The sequence below is a fragment of the Scyliorhinus torazame genome, chromosome 10, assembly GCF_047496885.1.
Source record: "Scyliorhinus torazame isolate Kashiwa2021f chromosome 10, sScyTor2.1, whole genome shotgun sequence".
NCBI classification, from domain to species: domain Eukaryota; kingdom Metazoa; phylum Chordata; class Chondrichthyes; order Carcharhiniformes; family Scyliorhinidae; genus Scyliorhinus; species Scyliorhinus torazame.
Window position 1 is genome coordinate 188,428,976 of NC_092716.1, and position 22,827 is coordinate 188,451,802.

General features: G+C 50.5%; 1 protein-coding gene across 4 annotated transcripts in view; it reads right to left on the reverse strand.

Annotated features, from left to right (window-relative positions):
• The window catches only part of mrvi1 (murine retrovirus integration site 1 homolog), a 317,269-nt gene that overhangs the window by 92,822 nt on the left and 201,620 nt on the right, over positions 1-22,827 (reverse strand). For 3 of the 4 annotated variants that reach the window (XM_072466158.1, XM_072466160.1, XM_072466159.1), the window contains 5 exons: positions 21,936-22,109; positions 20,148-20,225; positions 8,015-8,118; positions 2,249-2,299; positions 1,560-2,153 (listed from right to left, as the gene is read on the reverse strand). In XM_072466158.1, coding sequence (XP_072322259.1) covers positions 1,560-2,153; positions 2,249-2,299; positions 8,015-8,118; positions 20,148-20,225; positions 21,936-22,109 — 1,001 coding nt within the window. The remainder of the gene's footprint in view (positions 1-1,559; positions 2,154-2,248; positions 2,300-8,014; positions 8,119-20,147; positions 20,226-21,935; positions 22,110-22,827) is intronic. The other variant, XM_072466161.1, reaches the window with a different exon arrangement.

The window sequence follows — 22,827 nt, forward strand, 5'->3', positions numbered from 1 at the left end:
GATGATCTTGCTGTCAGAGAATCCCACCCAGGATTTCACACCTCCACAAAGTCTCTCCAACGCCATGCAATTCCAGCCAAGCATATGTATTGATAATTCTCTAAGTTCTGAGATATTTGTAAGAACTGTTAGATGTGGAACTAATCTCAGCTCTGCATTACTTTGGGATAAGTTAGATATATAAAATAAACAGCAGCCCAATAAATATATAACATGGGGTGAGGAAATGTGCAAACCTGCCTAATGGATACCCTCTTGGTGAATTACTGTCAGCAAATAAAAAACTCTCAACCCTCAAAAGTTCCTGATGCAAAACTGCATCATTGGAGGATACTGCTTGGTGTATAGGTCTCCACATCACCTTCGGTTTCTTTCTGGGTCAAAAACATCATGTACTACCTAACACTTGAAAAAAATAAAATTTACATGCAGGGGATCAGTTGACAAATCTTATTGTATTTGGCAACCTTTTATTTCACTTGGCCCATCATGCCTCTGCTAGCTGAAGAGCAGCTACGTTTCGTTCCACATTCCCATTTTTAGTCTGAAATCCTGTAATTTTCTCAGCCTCAAATACCTGTCCGAATCCTGTTAAAAATTATTTATGGAATCAATTTCCACCACCTTTTCCAGGTGTGATAGATGCTAGTAATGGAGGAGAGATTCCAAGTTTTATCTGTTAATTTCCCTGAACCTCAAAAAATATACTGTCCCAAAATTCTCTGGCAATGCATCTTTTCACAAACTGTTTGCAGAGAGGCAAGGTTGAAACACCGAAGGGCAACCACACCAATACAATTCAAACAACCATTTTAAAGTCATACATTTTTCCTTATCTTAATAAGTTGTAGATCTTATTATTTGTAGTCATAAAGCAAAAACTTACATGATTTTCCTAAGCAGAGATGCGGAGCTGGTTGAAGCACAGAGCCTTCTCTGCCTATAGGCTTGGAAGCTGATAGATGAAAAATTACAACACTGCAGTGCCATCGCTGAAGCTGGGTGTAGTTACAGCGTGACTAGTTTACATAGGCAGTTCCCATTATAAATGCGGAGGCTGAAATTGATAATGGGAAAAAGAATGCGATACCAAAGTGTGGCAGAATCGTAGCAGCAAGAGGTGAATTTTCTCGACAGAACGTGCACAGAGATATAAGATTTTTAATATATGACAGATGCTTATCAGTGCAGGCTGAAAGTTCTTGCAAAGGCTGCTCTTACTCGCACATGTGACCAACAGCAGATTGAGGAAACTATTATGGAAAACCTCACTGATATCCCACATCTCATTTTCTGCTTTGAATCAGTTTATTTCCTGTCAAGTAATGATGGCAAGGTGTACCTAGGCAGGTGACAGGAAACACATGCAATGTGCGTTCACAATCTCTTGGATTAAGACAAGACATTTGCATTTTTATTTGTTGTCCATGCCATGCTTGCAGGTTCACGATAGAAAGCATATGTTATAGCCCTTTGATGCCCTTTAAAGGGATCTGCTCAGACCCCAGCATGCATGTATTTTCTCTGCAGAAAGCCCTCTAAGCAAGCATCGGTATTACCTCTCGGAGCTTGGCAAGCTTCTGCATCTTCGGTTGTGCGGGCAGGTCCTTGCAGTTGGATGCCTTCAGTTGACTGGAGTCAAACACGTCATTGAACCCGAATCTCTCTGCAGCCTTGGGGTGTGGTTTTGACGGAGGGCTTAGTTCCTCATCAACCTCCAGGCATTCCCAGGAAACAGCACGCAAAAGAGGCTGTGAGCTAAACGACTTGATTTCAGCCCTGCAGGGCATTCTGGAGCGAGAGATGGCCTGCTCGGTGCTTTCAAGGGCTGGCTTCAAAGCGGCTAATTCAGAAACCAGAAGCTCAGAAGGCCTTAAAGAAAACTCCCTCGACTCCAGAACTCCCAATTTTGTAGGACTACCCAATTCACCTTCCCCATTGCTATCTACGTTGGGGTCTGCTTTGATATGGTCACTCTTGTCCAATGACTTGGATTCTTTACAGGCATCAGTTCCCAGGGAATCAGGGGCACTCAGTTTGACTGATGCCTCCAATAGCTTTGCAGAAAGAGTGACATGTGAGCCCATTGCTGCTGGAGATGACTTTCTGGCTTCCATAGTCTTTTTGGTTGGAGACAATTTTCTTGTGTGTTTCTAATATAATGATTTAGGATTAAAAAGAAAGTCAGTCAAAAAATGTGTGGCTCATGAAATCATAATAAAATAATTCATACAGTAACAGAACTAACCTCAGAATTTAGTTGAATGTCTTGTTCTCTTGTGCCAGGGACTTCCAAAAGCTATAAGCGAATGACATCTTACATCACCAAAACAAGTCAAGGTTACCATGACACCGAGGTTGTGCGTTGAAAGTACAAAGACCCCTGATACAGCATTTTCCAAGCAATCTTCCGTGTTTATGCTATCGCTGTTCAGAACTGGTCACTAGATTACAGCTCACAACATAATTAATATTATTTGCACGAGAATTTAGGGATCTGTCCAATAAACAGGGTCATTCGAGCCTTGTAACCACCAGAAACTGTTGGTAACTGTTATAACCTGCCCGGATCCTATTGGCTGGGGACAATTGGTTACCCAATGTTCCTTGAGGAATATGAGCTTCCCCCAATGGCGGGTGGGGGGAGGGGTTCCAATCGTTAGCAGTGCAGTTGTATAAATAGAGCTGGCCAGTGTGGTACCAGCTAGAGAGGGAACCAGTAGTGAACTGCTGGTACTGTGTACATATTGTTGTAAATAAAGTTACTCTACAAACTCGTGCTGGATTGTTTGTAGCCCTCACAAAAGTAACATAACACAATGCAGTAGGCATTAATTTAAACTTTCCTGACACAATGCCTGTGAACTTATCAACCACCTTGAAAATAGAGGAGACTTTGCCAATGCTCCCTATTATTTTTCTTACAGTTGTTGTCTATGCCAGTTTGTTATGCACCAAGTCTACTTTTTACCTCTGGGGTCTCTAACCTTCATTTAGAATGATAGTGTTAGCCTCATAAACTCCTTTATAATCATACAGCTGAGAAAGAGGCCATTTTGGACTGTCATATCCAATTAATCTCACAATTCCTGCCCTTTCCCCATTGCCCCAACCTCAAATGGACCACTCATACCACCTTCAGCCTGAGAGCTGCCTTCAAGTTAGCGGTTTCATACCAAACACTTCAATGATTCCACATTCTCTGCAAAGACCCAAGTCTGTCCAAAATTTAATTGGAGAGCCTTTTCGAAAACCTCTGGACTAGATATGGAGAGAAGCTTGCCATTGTGATGAGGCAAGCCATCTCTCCTCTGGTTTCCATATCACTTACCCTCCCTTTAATATAATTGAGACCATGGTCAATGTTCCAAATCTTCCTCTCCTGCTCCTCCGATGACGTCGCTGTGCTTCCTCACACACTTCCTTCAACTTGCATTCTCACCATGTTGAAGTCAATGGCTTGTGTGCGATTGTACTGCAGCTCATTCTTTCACAGCACCTCAAAGACGTGCAATGTCTTATTTCCCCTGCCATTCCTTTACATGGACATTCGGTAAGATTTTAAAACCCAAACTCTTATGTGTCACATAATCACCAATCCCTCATTTAACCCTCAATTGCAGTGACATTCTGCCAGATGAGCCATGGCCCTTCACCTTGTATTCTCAGTGTAGAAAATTAAAAATCCTGATGATAGAATGATACAGCACCAAAGGAAGCCTATCAAATCTGTGCTAGCTCTTTGAACATGTAATCCAATTAATCCCACTCTGCCCTTCTTTCCTCATAGCCCTACAAATGTTTTTCATTCAATTCCCTTTTGAAACTTATTATTGAGTTTGCTGCCATTGTCCTTTCAGGCTGTGCATTCCAGATCATAATAAGGTGCTGCATTTTTTTCTTCCCCTCTCATGTCACCAGTGGTTCTTTTGGCAATTATCTTAAATCCGTGTCCTCTGGTGAATGACCCGTCTGTCAGTGGAGACAGTTTTTCCTTATTTACTCCGTCAAAACTCTTCACAATTCTGAACCTCTTTTAAATCTCCCTTTGACCTTCTCTGCTCCGAGGAGAACAACCCCAGCTTCACCAGTCTCTCCACATCACTGAAGTTATAAAATCCTTACCATGCCGAAGGAGGACATTCAGTCCACTGAGTATGCACCGACCCTCTGAAAGAGCACTCTTTCTAGGTCCACTCCCCTGTCCTATCATCGTAACCTCACCTAATCTACATATCTGTGGGCACAAACGGGCAATTTTTAGCAAGGCCAATAAACCAACATCAGGCACGGGGAGAAAGGGCAGACTCCGCACAGTCACCCAAGACTGGAATTGAACCCAGGTCCCTCGTACTGTGAGGCAGCAGTGCTAACCACTGTGCCATCATGCTGCCTCAAACTTTAAATTCCATCAGATGCCTTGGTGGGATTTGAACCTATGGCTCACAAGCATTAGCCTGGACCTCTGGATTACCAGCACAGCAACACTACCACTACCCCACCATCAGTCCTTCACCCCTGGTGCCATTCTGGTAAATCTCCTGTACACCCTCTCCAAGACCTTGACATTCTTCTGATAGTGAGATGCCCAGAATTGGACACAATATTCCAGTTGAGGCTTCCTGTTTGAGAAAGGTTTTGCATCATTTCCTCGCTTTGTACTCTTTGTTCCTCTATCTGTGAAGTCCAGGATACCCTAATTTTAAAAAAAATAAACGGCCTCCTCAGCTTTTCCTGTCACGTCTATGAAGTACCAGAGCTGCGAACAGCAATAAAGAAATACCCCTCTCAGGTAGGTCATGGAGATCCAACATGTAGACCTATTTCAAATACAGTATTGCTATGTCAACCCACAGATGTACTGATTTTGGTTTCACCATCGCAAGTCCCCACAATTGAGTCTGTTGGCCTCACAGTTATAACAGAGATTTTGAGAGACTGTTCTTTGTGTGTTTTGGAGATCATTTTCTCAAGACTACATCGTTATTAAGCTGAGATCATTTGCTCACTGGCAATAGGAAGAAACCCAAGTGGAGCAGTGCCATTTTTAAAAAAACATTCTCAGATGTGGCATTGCTGGTAATGTTGGTTTGATCACCCATTCCGTCTTGCTCAGGTTTGATAAAACTGGGTAGAGGTAAGAGAAGAGTCAGTGTCTAACTGGAGTCACTTTTCCATCAGGCTGAATAAGAAAGGCAGGCTTCCTTCCCAGAAGGAATCAGTTGGACCTGTCACAGGTCATAGGCCTGAGCTGTTCCCACAGTCTCCCCTGGGAGCTGTTAGCCTCTTGTTCCAATTGGACCTTTACATCCAGCACCCACAAGGAGTTTAGCAGGACAGAATTCAACGATGCCACACACCAGAGTGGACCAGGGCTGGCTAACTGGGAGGTGGGTGTGAGCAAGAGGGTGAGGTGGGTGTGAGCAGGAGGGCCTGATGGGTGTGAGCAACAGAGTGAGGTAGTTGTGAGCAGGAGGTCGAGGTGGGTGTAAGCAGGAGGTCGATGTGGGTGTGGGCAGGTCAAGGTGGGTGTGAGCAGGAGGTCGAGGTGGGTGTGAGCAGGTCGAGGTGGGTGTGAGCAGGAGGTCGAGGTGGGTGTGAGCAGGAGGTCGAGGTGGGTGTGAGCAGGAGGTCGAGGTGGGTGTGAGCAGGTCGAGCTGGGTGTGAGCAGGAGGTCGAGGTGGGCGTGAGCAGGAGGTCAAGGTGGGTATGAGCAGGAGGTTGAGGTGGGTGTGAGCAGGTCAAGGTGGGTGTGAGCAGGAGGTCGATGGGTGTGAGCAGGTCGAGGTGGGCGTGAGCAGGTCGAGGTGGCTGTGAGCAGGAGGTCGAGGTGGGTGTGAGCAGGTCGAGGTGTGTGTGAGCAGGAGGTCGAGGTGGGTGTGAGCAGGAGGTCGAGGTGGGTGTGAGCAGGAGGTCGAGGTGGGTGTGAGCAGGCGGTCGAGGTGGGTGTGAGCAGGAGGTCGAGGTGGGTGTGAGCAGGAGGTCGAGGTGGGTGTGAGCAGAAGGTCGAGGTGGGTGTGAGCAGGTCAAGGTGGGTGTGAGCAGGAGGTTGAGGTGGGTGTGAGCAAGAGGTCAAGGTGGGTGTGAGCAGGTCGAGGTGGGTGTGAGCAGGAGGTCGAGGTGGGTGTGAGCAGGAGGTCGAGGTGGGTGTGAGCAGGCCGAGGTGGGCGTGAGCAGGAGGTTGAGGTGGGTGTGAGCAGGAGGTCGAGGTGGGTGTGAGCAGGAGGTCGAGGTGGGTGTGAGCAGGAGGTCGAGGTGGGTGTGAGCAGGAGGTCGAGGTGGGTGTGAGCAGGAGGTCGAGGTGGGTGTGAGCAGGAGGTTGAGGTGGGTGTGAGCAGGTCAAGGTGGGTGTGAGCAGGAGGTCGAGGTGGGTGTGAGCAGGAGGTCAAGGTGGGTGTGAGCAGGAGGTTGAGGTGGGTGTGAGCAGGAGGTCGAGGTGGGTGTGAGCAGGTCGAGGTGGGTGTGAGCAGGAGGTCGAGGTGGGTGTGAGCAGGAGGTTGAGTGGGTGTGAGCAGGCCAAGGTGGGTGTGAGCAGGAGGTTGAGGTGGGTGTGAGCAGGAGGTCGAGGTGGGTGTGAGCAGAAGGTCGAGGTGGGTGTGAGCAGGTCAAGGTGGGTGTGAGCAGGAGGTTGAGGTGGGTGTAAGCAGGAGGTCGAGGTGGGTGTGAGCAGGTCGAGGTGGGTGTGAGCAGGAGGTCAAGGTGGGTGTGAGCAGGCCGAGGTGGGTGTGAGCAGGAGGTTGAGGTGGGTGTGAGCAGGAGGTCGAGGTGGGTGTGAGCAGGAGGTCGAGGTTGGTGTGAGCAAGAGGTCGAGGTGGGTGTGAGCAGCAGGTCGAGGTGGGTGTGAGCAGGAGGTCGAGGTGGGTGTGAGCAGGAGGTTGAGGTGGGTGTTACCTTATCCAACGGAGGACCAGGTGCAATAGCGGATTGATGTCAATAAGCAGTTTGTGCACCATCGTCACCTAATCAGATCCAAATATTTCTCACAACATAAATAATAAGAATGTCTGACAAATTTAGAAATAGAAGCTGATATATTAGATACAATGACAGACTTACTGTGACGTACTGAATTCATAGATGGAAAGAGTTATTATTTTGTTGCTAGAGAATACAATCACGCCAAAATATAAAAATATTTTAAAGTTCAGATATGAATAGCTTCACTCGGAGTGTTTATCCTCAGGGGAGAAAAACCAAGAACATTAAAATGTCCAAAAGTTGTGAAATAGCTGGAATGTTAAAGCTTAATCAACTCCACCAATTTACACAGATCAATTTAGTATCGTCCTAAATACAGAGGAATTGCAAGAGCAACTTCCTCACGATCCTGTTCCCACTGGGCTGCATTAGTTGAAGTAGTCACATTTCACTAGTTTTTTAAATCCTTTCTCAGGGGATATGGGCTTCTTTCGCAAGGCTGGTGTTTAGTTGCCCATCTCTAATTGCCCCTGTACTGAAACTGCATTGCTAGAACATCTCAGAGGGCAGTTAAGAGTCAGTCATATGGCTGTGGGTCAGGAGTCACCTGTGGCCCAGGTAAAGATGGCAGATTTCCTTCCCTGAACTAATCGAGTATAGTTTTATGATTGTCATTCCTGAGACCGGCAATTAATTAAATTTAAATTCCATCAGCTGCTATGGTGCGATTTGAAACTGTGTCTCAACGGCATGAGCCTGAGCCTTTGGATTACTCACCCACTAACATTACCACTACAGCACTGATGGTTTCTGGTTGTCTGAAGATGATGTGGCTCATTGTGTACGCTGCAGAAAGCCATGTCTAATTGATGTTTATCCACCAAAGTTATTATTCTCTACTCATCTCCGGGTCAAAGGTGGAGCCTTTATGTTCCAGTTAATTCCAATCAAAACAGCTCATGAACTGATAGAAACTTTGTGAACTATTAATTAACTCGACAGGAATTCAGTGCTGCATCTTCCCAGCTATACCGCCCCCACCCCTCCCCCCCAACTCCTTGGAGATTTGTACCATTTCAAGCTCAGATTTTTTTACCTTCATTTCTTTGTCCCTGTTGGGCGATGGATGAGGTTTCTCCCCTGCTTGAGTTGAAGGCATGACTGTTATTCCCACGCAGTTTACAGTGGGTGGATCTGAACCTAATGGCAGAATCATTACAGTGTTTACATTAGCGGGTGTGGTTCACATCAGACCTCTTTGCATGCAGGTCAAAGCCTTTCTCACTTTGGAAGGCATTTAAAAAAGCACTGAAGGACGTGCATTTCTATAGCGCCGTTCACAACTTTAAGACGCCTGCAATAACCTGCACAGTATTTATGAAGTGGCAATGATTAAACTCCTCATGAGCCTCGCTGAATACACATGCCCCCGTTAAAGGGGATGTGGAACCCTATGATGCACGAAGTTGGGTACAATTGTGGCTTTATTACAGTCAGATGTGTGGCCTCCTGCTGCAGTTGGCGAAATGGCAGGGCACTGGAGGTCATACATATTTATACAGTTCTCCATGGGAGGAGCCAGCCAGCAGGAGCTACCGGCGAACCTGTAGTGCAGGTCCTACCTTACATCTCCTATTACAATGGTTCACCACATTCACCCCCTGTTAAAAATGAGTCCGGCGGGGGTGACGTGAAACTATATACAATTAGTGCAATTATGTACAGTGACAGCAAAAGAAAAGTCCATGTTGATGGTCCAGAGTCCGTCAAAGGTTCAGCCGGTCCGGTGCTTTGGTGTTTCGTTGGGAGCGGCATAAAGGTGGCGGCGAAGTCGGTGCTGGTGGTGCTGATGCTGGCCAGTCATCGGGGAAACCATGGGAGCGTGCCAAAGTCCTCTTCGTCCTCTTGTGCGGAAAAGGGGAGGGGGGGGTGGTCTGGTGGGGTCAATACTGCGGCGCGGTGGGAGGTGAGGAGGGGGCGCATTGGTGGGTGGGTGTGTTGGGGTGGAACCGGACGGTGCCAGGTCCCTGAGTGAGACAGTATCTTGGCGGCCATCGGGGAACACAACGTAGGCATATTGAGGGTTGGCGTGGAGCAGGTGAACCCTGTCCACCAAGGGGTCCGCCTTGTGGAGTCAGACGTGCCTACGGAGAAGGACTGGTCCTGGAGCAGCGAGCCAAGTCGGGAGCGACACCCCGGATGTGGACTTCCTGGAGAAGGTAAAAATACGTTCATAGGGGTATTATTAGTGGCGGTGCACAATAGTGACCGGATGGAGTGCAGAGCGTCAGGGAGGACCTCCTGCCAGCGAGAGGTTGGGAGGTTCCTGGACCGTAGGGCTAGCTGGACGGCCCTCCAAACCGTCCCATTCTCCCGTTCTACTTGCCCGTTTCCCCGGGGGTTGTAGCTGGTCGTCCTGCTGGAGGCTATACCCCTGCTGAGCAGGAACTGACGCAGCTCATCGCTCATGAATGAGGATCCCCTGTCACTGCGGATGTAGGCGGGGAAACCGAACAGAGCGAAGATGGTGCTGAGGACCTTGATGACAGTGGCAGACGTCATATCGGGGCATGGGATGCCGAAGGGGAATCTGGAGTACTCATCGACCACACTGAGAATGTACATGTTACGGTCGGTGGAGGGGAGGGGCCCTTTGAAATCCACGCTGAGGCGTTCAAAGGGGCGGGAAGCCTTCACCAGGCACGCACGGTCCGGCCAGTAGAAGTGCAGCTTGCACTCCGCACAGATCTGGCAGTCCCTGGTGACTGTCCTTACTTCCTCGACGGAGTAAGGCAGATTGCGAGGTTTGACCAGATGGTACAATCGAGTGACCCCCGGGTGACAAAGGCTGTCGTGTAGGGCCCAGAGTTGGTCCACTTGTGCGCTGGCATATGTACCTCGGGAGAGGGCGTCTGGGGGCTCGTTGAGTTTACCGGGGCGATACAAGATCTCGTAATTATAGGTGGCGAGCTCGATTCTCCCCCGCAAGATTTGATCATTTTTGATCATTGCCCCGCTGTGTGTTATTGAACATGAAGGCTACCGACCATTGGTCCATAAGGAGAGTGAATCTCTTACCGGCCAGGTAATGCCTCCAATGCCGCACCGCTACAACGATAGGTTGGGCCTCCTTCTCGACGGATGAGTGTCGAATTTCAGAGGCATGAAGGGTGCGGGAAAAGAATGCCACGGGTCTGCCTGCCTGGTTTAGAGTGGCGGCAAGGGCGACGTCTGAAGCGTCGCTTTCTATTTGGAAAGGCAGTGACTCGTCCACTGCGCGCATCCCGGCCTTGGCGATGTCTGCTCTGATGCGGGCGAAAGCGTGTTGTGCCTCGGCTGCAAGGGGGAATTGGGTGGACTGAGTGAGTGGGCGGGCCTGGTCCGAATAGTTTGGGACCCACTGAGCGTAGTAGGAAAAGAACCCCAGGCAGCGTTTGAGGGCCTTGGGGCAGTGGGGGAGGGGACGTTCCATGAGGGTGCGCATGCGCTCGGGGTCGGGCCCGAGAAGTCCGTTTTGGACTATATAGCTGAGAATGGCTAACCGGGTTGTGCTGAACACACACTTCTCTTTGTTGTAGGTCAGGTTGAGAAGAGTGGCAGTGCGAAGGAATTTATCGAGGTTGGCATCGTGGTCCTGCTGGTCATGGCCGCAGATGGTGACATTATCTAAGTACGGAAAGGTGGCCCGCAAACTGTACTGGTCGACCATTCGGTCCATCTCTCTTTGGAAGACCGAGACCTCATTTGTGACACTGAAAGGGACCCGAAGGAAGTGGTAGAGGCGACCGTCCGCCTCGAAGGCAGTGTATGGCCGGTCCGACTTCCGGATGGGGAGCTGGTGGTAGGCGGATTTCAGGTCAATTGTTGAGAACACCCGGTACTGCGCAATCTGACTGACCATATCAAATATGCGTGGGAGGGGGTACGCGTCGAGCTGCGTGTACCGATTGATGGTCTGGCTGTAGTCCACGACCATCCTGTGTTTCTCCCCAGTTTTAACCACTACCACTTGGGCTCTCCAGGGGCTGTTGCTGGTCTCGATAATACCCTCCTTAAGCAGCCGCTGGACTTCGGACCTGGTGAACGTCTTGTCCTGGGTGCTGTACCGTCTGCTCCTAGTGGCAATGGGCTTGCAATCCACAGTTAGATTGGCAAAAAAGGGAGGGGGGATCGACCTGGAGGGTTGCGAGGCCGCAAACGGTAAGGGGGGGGGGTGGCAAGGGCCCGCCAAATTTGAGGGAGAGGCTCTGGAGGTTGCACTGGAAGTCCAGGCCCAACAGGAGTGCAGCGCAGAGATTAGGAAGGACATAGAGGCGGAAGTTACTAAATTCTATGCCCTGGACCGTGAGGGTGACTGTACAAAAGCCTCGGATCGGGACGGAGTGGGATCCGGAGGCTGGGGAGATCCTTTGATTGACAGGGTGGACTTTGAGGGAGCAGCGCCTTACCGTATCTGGGTGAATGAAGCTTTTGGTGCTCCCGGAGTCCAGCAGGCACGAGGTCGCGTGGCCGTTGATTTTAACCGTCGCGACGCGGTGGCCAGGTTGTGCGAGCGAGATTGGTCCAGCGTCATCGAAGCGAGCTGAGGGTAGCCATCGGATGCTTCGGGTGGTGAGCGTGTGCGGTTCCGATGTCGGGATGTCCGGAGACCCTGTGGGGGACAAGATGGCGGCGCCCATGGTGCGCACATTGTGGTGTCGGGATAAGATGGCGGCGCCCATGGTGCGCACATTGCGGGGTCGGGCCAAGATGGCGGCGCCCATGGTGCGCACATTGCGAGGTCGGGACAAGATGGCGACTCCCATTGTGCGTCTGGCATGGGGGAGGGGGCGATAGCGAGCGCGACGCAGCGACTGCGCGGGCCTGGCACACAGCCGCGAAGTGGCCATTTTTACTGCAGTTTTTACAAACGGCAGTGCGGGCCGGGCAGTGTTGGCGGGGGTGCTTCTGCTGACCGCAGAAGTAGCAGCGGGGACCCCTGGGGTGCGCGGATCGGCGTGCGGCGCAGGCGTAGTGCGAAGGCAGGGCCCCGGCTGAGGAGGTCGACGGCGGCGTCCAGGAGGGGTAGGAAGGAGTAGAAGGGTGGGCAGCGCGGCGGGAGAGGTACGATTGTACGTTACGGGATGCGACCGTCATGGAGAGCGCCAAGGTTTTCGTCTCCGCCAGTTCGAGCATGGCCCCTTCCAGCAATCGTTCTCGGATGCGGTCCGACGCAATCCCCATCACGAAGGCATCGCGCATGAGGAGATTCGAGTGTTCAGCGGCCGTGACGGCCTGACAGTCACTGTCCTAGACGAGTGGAATTAGGGCCCACCAGAAGTCTTCGATAGACTCACCAGGTAGTTGCGAGTGGGTGGCAAGTACATGCCTGGCGAAGAGCGTGTTCGTCTTCTGCGCGTAGTGTTCTTTGAGGAGTTCCATTGCTTTTGTGTAATTCGCGGCGTCTTGGATCAACGGGAACACGCTGGAGCTCAGTCTGGAGTACAGGACGTTTATCTTCTGAGCCTCCGTTGGCGCGGGGTCCGCCGCGTTGCTGTAAGCCTCGAAACATGCTAGCCAGTGAGTAAAGTCCTTCCTGGCGCCGAGCGAGTGAGGATCCAGCTGCAGGCGATCGGGCTTAATTCTGATATCCATTCTGTGGAAAATCTGACTGTAATAAATTGATGCACGATCAATTGCACAAAGACTAAAGTTGGGTACAACTGTGGCTTTATTACAGTCAGATGTGTGGCCTCCTGCTGCAGCTGGCGAAATGGCAGGGCACTGGAGAGCATACATATTTAATACAGTTCTACGTGGGCGGAGCCAGCCGGCAGGAGCTACCGGTGAACCTGTAGTGCAGGTTCTACCTTACATCTCCTATTACAGTGGTTCAGCACACCCTAAACCATATATAGTTAAACTTCTGTATAAAGTCGGCCAGTTTGGGAACTGTGGTGGTATGTATTAGGGGTAATGTGGTACCTGTGAAGCCGAGAGGCTATTGGCTGACAGGTCCCGGGTCCTGGTTGGATCTGCCGACTTCTGGCTCCGCCCTGAAGGCGGAGTATAAGAGCTCGAGCTTCTCCCCGCAGCCTCATTCTGTTGCTGAGCTGCTGGGGACAAGTCTCGCTTAATAAAGCCTAAATAGACTTCATCGCTTCTCGTCTCGCGTAAGTCATTGTGTGCTACAATTTATTAAGCGAGCTTAAAAGACTATGGAGCTCCGGATTGCCCCGGAGTGCCTGCGGATCAGCCCCCTTGCAGCGAACTCGGCGGCCGTATTCAAACACTGGCAAGCATGCTTCGAAGGCTACCTCCGAACGGCCCCCGGCCGGATCACGGAAGAGCAGAAAATGCAGGTCCTGCATTCGAGGTTAAGCCCGGAAATTTACTCACTAATAGAAGACGCAGAGGATTTCCCGACGGCGCTCGCATTGCTGAAGGGCATCTATGTTCGGCCCGTTAACCAGGTCTACGCGCGCCACCAACTCGCGACGAGACGGCAAATTCCCAGAGAATCGCTCGAGGAATTCTACGGCGCGCTGCTGATTTTGGGACGAGGCTGCAACTGCCCGCCGGTGAACGCGATCGAACACACGGACCTGCTAATTCGTGACTCATTCGTGGCAGGTATGAACTCTCCCCAAATTCGTCAAAGACTTATGGAAAGAGAGGCGCTAGGACTCTCAGAGGCACGGGCCCTTGCGGCCTCCCTGATGTGGCCTCCCAAAACGCCCGCGCCTACGGCCCCGACCGCGCGGCAACCCCTTGGGCTCCGTGGACCCCCGTCGCGACCAACCCCCCGGCACCCCCCCCCGCAAGCTTGCGCGGTTAAAGCGCCAGACCATCCCGGGGGGGCCCGCTGCTATTTTTGCGGACAGGCGAAACACCCCCGGCAGCGCTGCCCGGCCCGCGCAGCTACTTGTAAAAGCTGCGGCAAAAAGGGCCGTCCCGGGGGGTCGCCGCAATCCCTGGAGAAGAACGAGGACAGCACATCCCAAACACCCCCCAACCCCCCATGTGCGACCCGCGGGCGCCGCCATTTTGGGTCCCGGGCACCACGAGGGGAGGATGGGCGCCGCCATCTTGTCACCCCCCAGCCACGTGCGATTCATGGGGGTGGCCATTTTGTCCACCCCCGACCACGTGCGACCCATGGGGGCGGCCATTTTGTCCACCCCCGGCCGCGTGCGATTCATGGACGCCGCCATCTTGGTTGACAACAAAGGACCCCAGCATCGACGGCTCCACGGGGTCCGAAGAAGACGCCGCGACACTACTACCACGACTGGCTTAGGTGACACTGGATCAATCACGGCCCCGGACGCTCCAGACGATGACAACAACGGTGCTGGTCAACGGATACGAGACGCCATGCCTGATCGACTCCGGGAGCACTGAAAGTTTTATTCACCCAGACATGGTAAGACGCTGTTTTCTGACCATCCATCCAAGCACGCAAAAGATTTCCCTAGCTGCAGGATCCCACTCAGTGGAGATCAAAGGGTTCTGCAAGGAAGGGAGTTCAAGAACTACAGGCTCTACGTCCTGCCCCAACTCTGCGCGCCCACATTACTGGGATTAGACTTCCAGTGTAACCTTCAGAGCCTAACATTCCAATTCGGCGGCCCAATACCCCCACTCACTATCTGCGGCCTCGCAACCCTTAAGGTTGAACCGCCGTCCTTGTTTGCAAACCTCACCCCGGATTGCAAACCCATCGCCACTAGGAGCAGACGGTACAGCGCCCAGGACCGGACATTTATCCGGTCTGAAGTCCAGCGGTTGCTGAAGGAAGGCATAATCCAGGCCAGCAATAGTCCCTGGAGAGCCCAGGTGGTAGTTGTAAAGACCAGGGAGAAGCAAAGGATGGTTGTAGACTATAGTCAGACCATCAACAGGTACACGCAGCTAGATGCGTACCCTCTCCCCCGCATATCTGATATGGTCAATCGGATTGCTCAGTATAAGGTCTTTTCCACCGTGGACCTCAAGTCCGCCTACCACCAGCTCCCCATCCACCCAGGTGACCGCAAGTACACCGCCTTCGAGGCAGACGGGCGGCTATACCACTTCCTAAGGGTCCCATTTGGTGTCACGAACGGGGTCTCGGTCTTCCAACGGGAGATGGACCGAATGGTTGACCAGCACGGGTTGCAGGCCACGTTCCCGTACCTCGACAACGTAACCATCTGCGGCCACGATCAGCAGGACCATGACGCCAACCTCCAAAAGTTCCTTCAGACCGCAAACGCCCTGAACCTCACATATAATGAGGAAAAATGTGTTTTTAGCACAAACCGTTTGGCCATCCTGGGCTACGTAGTGCGCAATGGAGTAATAGGCCCCGACCCCGAACGCATGCGCCCCCTTATGGAATTTCCCCTCCCCCACTGCTCCAAAGCCCTGAAACGTTGCCTGGGCTTCTTTTCATATTACGCCCAGTGGGTCCCCCAGTACGCAGACAAGGCCTGCCCGCTAATACAGTCCACTACCTTCCCCCTGTCGACAGAGGCTTGCCAGGCCTTCAGCCGCAACAAAGCGGATATCGCAAAGGCCACGATGCGCGCCATCGACGAGTCCCTCCCCTTCCAGGTCGAGAGCGACGCATCCGATGTAGCTCTGGCGGCCACCCTTAACCAAGCGGGCAGACCCGTGGCCTTTTTCTCCCGGACCCTCCACGCCTCAGAAATCCGCCACTCCTCAGTGGAAAAGGAAGCCCAAGCCATAGTGGAAGCTGTGCGACATTGGAGGCATTACCTGGCCGGCAGGAGATTCACTCGCCTCACTGACCAACGGTCGGTAGCCTTTATGTTCGATAATGCACAGCGGGGCAAAATTAAGAATGACAAGATCTTAAGGTGGAGGATCGAGCTCTCCATCTTTAACTATGAGATCTTGTATTGTCCCGGAAAGCTGAACGAGCCGTCTGATGCCCTGTCCCGTGGCACATGTGCCAACGCACAAATAGACCGCCTCGAAGCCCTCCACGAAGACCTCTGCCACCCGGGGGTCACCCGATTCTACCAATTTATAAAGTCCCGCCACCTCCCCTACTCTGTGGAGGAGGTCCGTACAGTCACCAGGAACTGCCACATCTGCGCAGAGTGCAAACCGCACTTTCAGGCCGGATAGAGCGCACCTGATCAAGGCTTCCCGCCCCTTTGAACGCCTCAGTTTGGATTTCAAAGGGCCCCTCCCCTCCACCGACCGCAACGCATACTTCCTGAACGTGGTGGACGAGTACTCCCATTTCCCCTTCGCCATCCCCTGCCCTGACATGACAGCGGCCACAGTCATTAAAGCCCTTAACACCATATTCACACTGTTCGGTTTCCCCGCGTATATCCAGAGCGACAGGGGGTCCTCCTTCATGAGCGACGAGCTGCGCCAGTTCCTGCTCAGCAAGGGCATAGCCTTGAGCAGGACGACCAGCTACAACCCCCGGGGGAATGGGCAAGTAGAGAGGGAGAACGGCACGGTCTGGAAGAACGGCAGGGTCTGGAAGACCGTCCTACTGGCCCTACGGTCCAGGGATCTCCCAGTTTCCCAGTGGCAGGAGGTCCTCCCGGACGCTCTCCACTCCATCCGGTCGCTGCTGTGTACTACCACTAACCAAACGCCTCATGAGCGCCTCCTTGTCTTCCCCAGGAAGTCCTCCTCCGGAACGTCGCTGCCGTCCTGGCTGGCGGCCCCAGGACCCATCTTGCTCCGGAAACATGTGCGGGCGCACAAATCGGACCCGTTGGTCGAGAGGGTCCACCTTCTCCACGCGAACCCGCAGTACGCCTATGTGGCGTACCCCGACGGCCGACAGGACACGGTCTCCCTGCAGGACCTGGCGGCCGCCGGCAACACACACACACCCCCGACACCGATCACCCCCTCCCTGCCACCGGCGCACCCCGCGACCGCCCCCTTCCCGGGGGGCTCGGTCCTCCTCCCATGCCCGCCCAGGAGTAAAACAGGAACAAACAGCGAAACGCTCCCGGAGACGACAACGCCCGAGCAAGCACCTGCACCACCACCGGGGCTGAGGCGATCGATGAGGAAGACCAGACCGCCCGCTCGACTCGTGGAATCCGCGTGACACCAAGAAAAAGCAAGAATGTTGTTGTAACAAAAATAATGTTTTTGCCCGTATTGTAAATAGTTCTCACAAACTTGTACATAGCCCAGTGTAGGGCTAAATCCGTATTAACACAGTCTGAAATTTGTTCCAGGGCCAGCCTTGTAAACCCCTACCACCATGCGAACCGCCACCCCGCCGGGTTCCTTTTAAACAAGGGGTGAATGTGGTGGTATGTATTAGGGGTCATGTGGTACCTGTGAAGCCGAGAGGCTATTGGCTGACAGGTCCCGGGTCCTGGTTGGATCTGCCGACTTCTGGCTCCGCCCTGAAGGCGGAGTATAAGAGCTCGAGCTTCTCCCCGCAGCCTCATTCTGTTGCTGAGCTGCTGGGGACAAGTCACGCTTAATAAAGCCTAGATAGACTTCATCGCTTCTCGTCTCGCGCAAGTCATTGTGCGCTACAGGAACCGACATGAAGGAGAGACCTGGCTGGGGTCTTTCGTGCCGCGTAAATAATAGTTATTGTAATAAAACTCTATTTCTTTCTACAACTTGGTGTGGACTCACTTTGTGGCCTACTAAAATGCCCCATACTTTTCAAACACAATTGAGTACTTTTGAAGTGTAGTCACTGTTGTAAAGTAGGAAATGCAGCAGCCAACTGACACATGGCAAGGTCCCACAAACAGGGGCAGCACACTGGCACAGTGGTTAGCACTGCTGCCTCGCGGCGCAGAGGTCCCAGGTTCAATCCCGGCTCTGGGTCACTGTCCATGTGGTGTTTGCACATTCTCCCAATGTGGTGTTTGCACATTCTCCCCGTGTTTGCGTGGGTTTCGCCCCAATAACCCAAAGATGTCCAGGGTAGGTGGATTGGCCACGCCATATTGTCCCTTAATTGGAAAAAAAGAATTGGGTACTCTAAATTAATTTTTTATTTTTTTTTAAACAGAAAGAGAAAAAAGATCCCACAAACAGCACTATGATAATGACCAGATAATCTGTTCTATAATATTGATTGAGGGATATATATATATAATGGCCCCAGGACTCCAGTAAGAAGTCTCACAACATCAGGTGAAAGTGCAACAGGTTTATTTGAAATCACAAGCTTTCGGAGCGCTGCTCTGCTCCTTCAGCAGGTGAAGTGGAGGCAGATTCACAATCACGGATTGTGACCCCAGTCCAGCGCCGGCATCTCCGCCCCAAGATACCAGGCAGAACTCCCCTGCTCTTCTTCAAAATAGTGTCATGCGATCTTTTAAATCCACTTTAGAGGGAAGACAGGACCATTGTTTAATCTCTCATTCAAAATAAAACAACTTGCACACAGAACATTCCGCACTGGAACACCAGCCTAGATTATGTGCATAACTACATCTCCTTCTTCACGAACCAGGTGAAACAGTGCAAACACTGTTAATTTGTTCTTAGGTTGTGGGCTTTGCTGGCAAGGGATTCATTGCCCATCCCTAATTTCTCTTGAGAACATGGTGGTGAGCCACCTTCTTGAACCACTGCAGATGTCAGTACACTCACAGTGTTATTAGGATTTGGTTTTGAAATGTAACTAGTCTGACTGACACCTTTGACTTTCTGTCGTCATATGAGGCTGTCCCTGGAAGCAGATATCTTAAAACCAAAGAGAACATGCTGGAAAATCTCAGCAGGTCTGGTAGCATCTGTAGGGAGAGGAAATAGCTAATGTTTCGAGTCCAGATGACCCTTTGTCAAAGCTCGACAAAGCTTTGGCAAAGCAAAAGACCCCAGAGAAAGGACAGAAAGATACCCCAGAGCAAGGGAAAGAAAAGGTTCCAGAGAGGGTGACAGAAGACTCCCAGAGAGAAGGCGACAATATTCAAGTAAACCACAAGGTGATTGCCAACCACGTCAGTGCAATGAAATGCATGAGATGAAGGTAAATGTATTATAGGAAAACATACACATCAGAGCTGAACTGGAAGAGTTGTAGAGTAAGATTCCAGCTGAGTATGTACCTTTAAAAACACATGGAGCCCTTCAATGAATTTCAAATTCAACAAATTTCAGCGACAACACAAAGGTACCATGAGACCCACAATTTCACAGCTGGCAACTCAAAGCGGGAGTTGAAAAAAATTAACCAGATATGCAGGTGTAACTGCATAACTGCATGCATATGTGCTCAATCAGCAAAGTTTCTCCTTCACAGCAATTGAGCAGTCAGAAGAGATCTCACCAGCTGTAATGAGTACAAACTACTATCAATCCCAGAGGTCCATGAGTCACCAACAACCACAATGGGACAGTGGTCACAAAGTCCACGACACTCTCCAAATAAGGCACATCACACAGACATACAGAAAATGTCACCACGCATGTGGGCCATTAAGAGACCAACTAGCAGGGCAAACAGTTGTTAATGCATGAGAATTATGTATGTACAGCAGGTAACTTGGGTTGCTCAGTCACACAGGGCCATGCATGCAAATGTGTCTTTTTTGTTCACTGGGAAAAGGGGATTTTTGGGTCTATCGTTTTGAGATGAAGAAAGAGATCTTTGGATTTTGAAACATAACCAGTCTCATTGACACCTCTGCCTTTCCATAGTCATGTGACTATGCCATGAGGCTGCCTCTGTCATCTAAAGAACAGTTCAATAACGACCTCTCACTGAGAACACACCGATGAAGGCTACTGTCTTTATACTTGAAACAGATAGGGAGGGAGTTCCTGGATTTTGACCCAGCAACAGTGAACGAATGGTAGTTCCATGTCAGGATGGTGTCTGATTTGAAGGGGAACTTGCAGGTAGGGTGTTTCCATGTGCTTGCTGCCCTTTTCTTCTTGGTGGTAGAGGTTAGAAGTTTGGAATTGCACCAACACATTCTCAGGGACAATTAGTGATGAGCAATAATGCTAGCCTAGTCAGCAACACCCATATCCCATGAACAAATAAAAAACAATTTGAATGGAGATGCCCAATGTTGGAGAATGAGTCGTTGAAGAGGGAGATGTGGACCAAGGACTTGGATAGCTCCTTGCTGGAGAGAATGGACTTGGTCTCTTTCTTTGTTGTAACTTTCTACGATTCTACAAAGGGGGTGGGAAAATATAAACAGGAATGAGACGTCTGGAAACCTATCAGTATACATAGTGCTGTTCCTGTAACACACACACTGACACTGCACACCTACCAATCTGCGGCTGAATGGTCACAGAGTTACTTCTGGAGGGACTCGGGGAAGCTATTGGAGTCCGTGATGGAGTGAGTGCTGCAATGAATAAAAAGGAAAAACATCATGCAGAAATGCCATGGACAAGACTAAGAATTTACCAGACAAGGATAGACAGCAGAAATCATAAACAGGTATTTACTAACACTTAGACATCTAAAGGGAGCATCTGCAACTGGTTAGTGGGAACTGCAGATCTTACTGTGTTTGTGATTAACCCCTTTCTATTATCAAACAATTTTGTCTTTTATTGAGGCCAAGTAATTTGGTGTAGAGATACAGATCAGCCATAATCTGATTGAATGGCGAAGCAGGTTTATGGGGCTCCTCCTCTTCCTCCGGTTCAACACTCCCCATTCAATGCTGCTGCAATTCTGTTCCATCTGTCCGAGAAGGACTTACATTTCTATAGCACCTTGCACAATCTCAGGATGTCCCAAAGCACTTTACAGACAATAAAGGACTTCAAAATTGCAGGAGTAGGAAATGCTGCGGTCAATTCGTACACAGCAAGATCCCACAAACAGCAACATACTTGACCAAATAGGTTGTTTTAGGTTCTGATAGAAAGGTCATTGACATGAAATGTTAACTTTAATTCTTGCTGTACCAATGGTGGTTGAACTGCTGAGTATTTCCAGCATTTTCTGTTGTATTTAATCTGCATTAGATGTTGGTTGAGGGTTAAAATGTATCAGGACACAAGGGAGAACTCTCTAGCTCTTCTCAAAACAGTGTGGTGGGATCTTTTATGTCCGTAAATGACCGACAGGATCTTGGTTTAATATCACATTCCAAAAATGGCCCCTGCAATAGTGCAGCACTCCCTTAGTACTTCACTTGAGAGTATTACATAGAACATACAGTGCAGAAGGAGGCCATTCGGCCCATCGAGTCTGCACTGACCCACATTAAGCCATCACTTCCACCCTATCCCCGTAGCCCAATAACCCCTCCTAACCTTTTTGGACACTAAGGGCAATTTAGCATGGCCAATCCACCTAACCTGCACATCTTTGGACTGTGGAAGGAAACCGGAGCACCCGGAGGAAACCCACGCGGACACGGGGAGAACGTGCAGACTCCGCACAGACAGTGACCCAGCGGGGAATCGAACCTGGGACCCTGGCGCTGTGAAGCCACAGTGCTATCCACTTGTGCTATCGTGCTGCCCATTGTTAGCCTAAATCTTTGTGCTGCAGGCTCTGGAATAAGACTTGAACCCACAAGCTTCCGAGGGTGAGTCCAACTCACTGAGACACAGCTCACATTTTTGCTTTTCCATGAGACTCGCTTTCTGTGCCCACAGCCCGGTCTCCATACTGCCAACTTTCATAGATGGAACTCATTCAGTGATCCTCTGCAGTGACTGCACCTGCTCAAAACTCCTGACAGACATCACGGACTCCCTGGGTCACCAGGAATGGGTTTCAAAATCCTTATCCACATCTCAGTGACTTCCTTCAGTTCACAACCTTCACACTTTGACATTCGACTACTTAATGCCCAATGTATTGTCCCTGGGTGTTTGATGGGACAATATAGATGTAATTGTACACTGTACTAATGCTGGCTGGTACCTACCCTGGGACTCTTAGATGGGGACAGTCTAGAGGGAGCTTTACTTTGATTCTAACCGGTGCTGCTCCTGTCCTAGGAGCGTCTGACGCGGCAGTGTAGAAGGAGACTGCGGCCACCTGAACAGGACAGTAAAAGTGATTTCCAGCAGCTATGAAAAGCTTGGTTTACCTGGCGGAGAATCAGAAGGGCTGGTTTTGGAACGGCGGCATCGACGTGTGAGAAACCTCTCACTGATCTTCTTTGCTTCCTCCAATAGTTCGGCGTTTTTCTTCTTATCTTCGTCTGAAAGCTGCACATCTGGTAACTCGTCATTGATCAGATCATAAACATGGCCATCACCATCTAACAGCCAGAAACGTCAATCAGTAATTCAACCTCAATCAACAACATCTGTATTTATATAGTACATTTAACATAATAAAACTTTCCAAGGTGCTTCACAGAAGTATTATAAAACAAAATTACCCATTGAGCCACACAAGGCTTGGTCAAAGAGGTAGGTTTTAATGAGTGCTTCAATAAGGAAAGTTAAATAGAGAGTTAGAGAGGTTTAGGAGGGAATTCCAGACTTAGGGCTGAGGCAACAGAAAGCACAGCCACCAGTGGTGAAGAGTTGAAAATCTGGATGCTCAAGAGGTCTGAATCAGAAGAGTGCAGATGTCTCGGAGGGTTGTGGGGCTGGAGGATGGTACAGAGATAGGATGGGGCAAGGCAATGGAGGGATTTGCAAACAAGGACGAGGTTTTTAAAATCGAGGCATTGCTTGCACGGGAGCCAATGTAGGTCAGAGAGAACAGGGGTGATTGGTGAATGGGACTGGCTGTAAGTTAAATAATGGGCACCAGACTTTCGGATGCCTTCAAGATTACAGAGGGCAGAATGTGGGTGGTCAGCCAGGAGTGTATTAAAATAATCGCGTCTGGAGGTAGCAATGACAGGAATGAGGGTTTCATCAGCAGATAAGTTCAGACAGGGGTGGAGTCGGTGCTGTTATGCAGGTGGAAATGGGAAGTCTTAGTGGTAATATTGATACATACATAGAAGGTAGGAGCAGGAGGAG